The 4,590-nt window shown below is 45.6% G+C and overlaps 1 protein-coding gene and 1 long non-coding RNA gene across 2 annotated transcripts; both read right to left on the bottom strand.

Moving 5' to 3' along the window:
* Positions 1 to 50: 50 nt before the first annotated feature.
* On the bottom strand, positions 51 to 1,574 carry LOC119345730 (the record flags this gene model as incomplete). Its single annotated transcript, XM_037615652.1, has 7 exons — positions 1,562 to 1,574; positions 1,394 to 1,471; positions 1,114 to 1,179; positions 891 to 1,010; positions 673 to 800; positions 309 to 584; positions 51 to 181 (listed from the first exon to the last, which is right to left on the bottom strand). Coding segments are annotated over exons 1-7 (812 nt in total), but the record flags the coding sequence as incomplete, so codon positions are not given.
* Positions 1,575 to 1,799: 225 nt separating this feature from the next.
* On the bottom strand, positions 1,800 to 4,136 carry LOC119345729. The gene is made up of 2 exons (XR_005167159.1): positions 4,025 to 4,136; positions 1,800 to 1,852 (listed from the first exon to the last, which is right to left on the bottom strand). It is a non-coding gene; the product is annotated as an uncharacterized LOC119345729 (long non-coding RNA).
* Between the last annotated feature and the right edge of the window lie 454 nt (positions 4,137 to 4,590).

Here is a 4,590-nt window from a genome sequence, read left to right as displayed (position 1 = left end):
AAAAAAACTTGCATGCCACACAAAAACCTACATAATTATTGAAAACATACCCTTCTGCATCAAAATTCTCCAAGAGTTTCAGAATTGTATCCCGTGGTGTGTAGGGAGTTTCTTCCAAGCCATAGAAGTTCATCCCAATAAAGTTCGCATTAGAATCTATAAGAGGGCCTCCAATCCCAGCCTAGCACAAGACAAACGTAACCAGTAGAAAAAACATGGTACTTGTAAGCTATACAGATATGCTGATGGATTAAACTGAACATACTTCCACCCTAAAGATAAAATACAGTGAAACTAACACATCATACCTTTGTGATTTGACAAGTGGAGATCCTAAGATCTTTACAGTCAAGTTCATTTTCTTTGTTGATCACTACCCCACTTGCAGCCATTAATTTTCCTGATTCATAGACACGCCCTATGGCTAATACCTCCGAATGAGTGCCAGTTTTCACCTTATTGTCAATAATTGCTGTCCGAGTACAGCGAAATTTATTTATGATGATGACGGCGACATTATAATGCAGATCGTAATGTTGCAACATCCCTGGGACATGTCGCTTATCTGGAAGGTGCACTTCAATCTGCAATTAACGATATACACTGAGAGTAAAGCAGTATTCAAATGAACAAGAAAAGGGCTATTTAAACATTTATTAGAAGAGTAATAACCTTTAAGTTATCAGCAACCTTGCTTTCATCGTCATTACTTCTAATCAAATTTCCTGAGGTCAGAACTCTTGTGGTGAACCGATTGCAGTCTATGAATACACCTGTGCAAGCAAAAAGCCTCGCTTCTCCTACGAAAGTTAATAATTAAGAACATCAGTTAGTGACCAAACAGAAGAAAAAGATACCAAAAATAATGAGCTTACAATGAGTACAATTACCTCTGAATGAAGCAAGTGCTACAACAACTCGAGACATATTTGAAGCTGCTCTTTTCGTGACTTTGTTCCAGATATCTTCACTAAATTCCTCCTCAAAACTATAACGCAGACGCTTGCCATCTGGTCACAGAAACATGGCATAATAGTTAAGGGGGTGCTGAAAAGAGTAGTCAAATGTGCAACAAAATAGAGTAATCAGTAAAATAAAAAAGAAATAACTTACTGTCCTCCAAAACTGGTAAGGGGTAACCACGAGACCTAAACTTATCTCTTCTAGCATCCAAGGATACTGCACAACATGGTAAAATGATTGATGACCAATGTGTTAATAATGATAAAGGAAACTGAAAGCAATGACTCACCGAAACCCCAGTCATACGGCCACCGACGAATAGAAGGCAGACTCTCTAGAATTGTATCCTCGAGTCCTATTGCCACAGGGTGAAGCAATTAGTGACCATGCGTGACCAATGATCAACATGTAACATTAGAAGTGACCCAACCTGAATTAAGTTCTGGGTCACATATAGTACATATGGAAGGTTCCTGCTTTTTATTTTTCATCTCCTGCCTTGAGCTGCCTAAAATGGAAAAGACGAAACAAGGAATAAGCATAACTTAGAACGCCGAAAAGCACTATGAAGGTCAGGTGTGTATTCTCACAAACTTACATAGCATATCCATATACTTAGTATGAACTAAATAGAACATGCTATAATATGATAGTATCATAATAAGTATATGCTTAAAACTAAAGATGTGTACTGCTGATAAGGATTATACAGATGATCATCGAAAATAACATTGATGATGATGAATTGGCTGACAGTGGATAATTTAACTGTTTTTAAGGAGCGAGTCTATTTTCCTTGCCTTCTAAATCGGACTTGTGAGATTCAGGAGATACTCGTGCCTTGCTTGCGCCTCTTTCAGTTTTACTACCTCTTTTCTTACTTGTGTCCCTGCAGCAAAATGCGATATACTCATGAGTAAATCCACAAGAGTAAAACATAGATCATAGGTATGCATCACTACCAAAAAACTATAAAACTGAAGTGCCAAACAGTGGCAAGATGGAAAAAATAGGAATTGAACCCAGATGGTACTAAAAATTTCAACAACAGAGAAAATGGTGAAAACACTATATCATTACTAAAGGAACCTTGACTACTTCCCATTTAAACAAGTATAATAGGTTCAACATGGACACCAGATTCCTAATCGAGTACACGACAACTGTAAGACGGGCTTGATAAGACTGGTGATATGGATGCAAGTGTTAAGGTAACTCTGCTACTTGTTCAGTTACACATGGAGCAAATAACCAATTTGTTATAAAGGCAAATGCTCTCAAATGAAGATCACCTACCAAATGTCATTATAAGCTACAAAAGCATCAAAACAGCTAATAAGCCATCATATTGGCGCAGACACACACATTTCAAAATTGTTTGACATTCAACATGGTTTCTAGTACAGTTATGTATGAAGTCTGAATTTGTTTCCGTCCAACCTCGGCTGTTGATGTGCAATATTGTTGTTCAGTACTTCACTTCCTATGTTTGTTGATGTGTAGTCAGCTCCCTGGAAACTCCAGCATGAACAATAAGTTCGGAGAATAGACAGATTGTGCGGTGCCCCCCGCGTCGCCCTCCTCGAGCGAGGCGACCGGGGCGGTTCCCCACCCCTCCCCCTCCCCGCGAGTCCCCGCCCCCCTTCCCCCTCGCCGCTGCCGCCGGCGGGCGCGGCCGGGCGTTGCCCGCGCGGCGCCCCGCAGTCCGGCGGTGGTGGCCCTCCTTCTTCCCCCGTCGCTGGACCCCGGCTCGGGCGAGCGGTCCTGGCGGCGGAGCCCTTCGGCCGGCGGCGTTCCGGCGCGGATCTGGACGGCGGCGGTGCGGTGGCGTTGCCCCTTGGCGGCGGTGACGGCCCATGGCTTGCGGCGGCCGGCGGCACCCGGCTGGCCCAGATCTAGGCCCTACGGGCCCGATCTGGGTCGGGGCGGGCCTGCTGGGTGGCCGCAGTGGGCTGTTCTCCGATGGTTTCCGGCGAGCTCCTCGCGACAAGGACGGCGGCTGCTGTGCCGCGACTGCTGCAGCACGGCGGCGGAGCTTCACGGGCCCACGTTGGGCCTGGCCAGACAGGGGGTTTGGTGTGCCTCTGCTGCTATGCCCGGTCTGCTACTGCCTAAGCCGGTGGAGGTTGTTCCCTCCCTCATGGCTGCGGTGCTGCCGGTCCTTGTCTTCAGATGTCTCGTTTGGATCCGGCCGGCCTCGCTTCGTTGGCCGTGGTGAGACGACAGCGGTGTCCTCGTGATTGTTGGCGCATGTTGGTGGGCGGCGGGTGTGGTGGAGCCGAAGGTTGGTCCTGGGTGGTGGGTGCGAGAGGTCAGGAGAAATCCATGTCGGGTCTTGCTGGCACCAACGCGGTGACGCCTGTGGGCGCCGCCATCCTTCTTGAAGGGCGTCGGGTGACCCTCTCCCCCCCTCTACCCTCCGTGTGCCGGGAGAAATCCTAGGATTCGTCCAGGCAGCAGCGTCGTCATCGTCGCATTCCTTCTTGAAGGTGGTGCTTGGTACACGGCAACTCGGTGGCTTTGGAGCGTGGTGGTTATCTTCGGTGGGCGCAGCGATCGTGGTGTGCCGTAGCTTTCGTTGATCCGGCGTTGTTGGCATTTCTTCTCTTATTTCCTCTTGTTATTTCTTTTGGGCGTGCTTGTGCTGTTTGCCCCAGCGTGGCTCGGATTGTTGTATCGGGTGGTTGCTATATCAATATAGCGGGGCGTAAGCCTATTTCGGTAACAATAAGTTCGCAACAAGCAAACGAGATGTCCTACGGTTATCCAGATATTGCTTTGGTTAGACTACGCCTGCTGTTATCCAGCATAGAATACGACTAGAGGTGACAGTTATAGCAAATTAACCAAAGAGTGTATGATGCAAATTTATCTACCTCATAAAGAGCAAGAGACCACTATTATACCAAGTGCAATCTAGATTGAACTTTCCATCATTTCCATTTTTCCTAAGCATTTATGTTCCAAGTGCATACAAACTAGTGAGCTCAAATAGGGAAGGATAAAGAAGCATGTATAAGCCAATCAGAGATTCTGTATCTGATGAGTGTAGAAGACATACCAGCACGGGGGTGTTCTCCTAAAATGCATCAGAAGTTCAAGAATTTTATTCCTTGGTAGGAACGGAGTCTCTTCCTTAGAATAAAAGTTCATCCCGACAAAGTCACCATTAAAATTAACAAGGGGCCCTCCAACTCCAGTCTAGCAAAAGAATAAAGTGACGTTCAGGCAAGCACACAAATTTAGTGATCCTGAACAAGGTTTGCATAACTGAAAAGGGGGATACTTTTAGTGCCCCCAAAAGATATAGTTCATTGCATATGTTGGTAGCCACTGATAATATGACATTATTAATTTATTTCATGCAGAGAAGTAAAGAGAGAAATGAACTGTGCACCATAGTGATTTCACATGTGGAGATCGCAAGCTCCTCGCGGTAAATTCTCTTCCCATTGTCAGTCAACATCCCAGTTGTGCCAATTAATTTGCCTGAGTCGAAGCAGCGCCCAACAGCAACTACTTCACTATGAGACTCAAATTGCCGCTGATGATCTAAAAATGCTGCGCGAAAAACATGGAAGGCCATGATGCTGATAACAGCAACATTGTATTTTAAGTCATAGTAGT

This window comes from Triticum dicoccoides, unplaced genomic scaffold (assembly GCF_002162155.2).
Source record: "Triticum dicoccoides isolate Atlit2015 ecotype Zavitan unplaced genomic scaffold, WEW_v2.0 scaffold27225, whole genome shotgun sequence".
NCBI classification, from domain to species: Eukaryota; Viridiplantae; Streptophyta; class Magnoliopsida; order Poales; family Poaceae; genus Triticum; species Triticum dicoccoides.
This window is presented reverse-complemented; position numbering and strand designations above follow the sequence as displayed.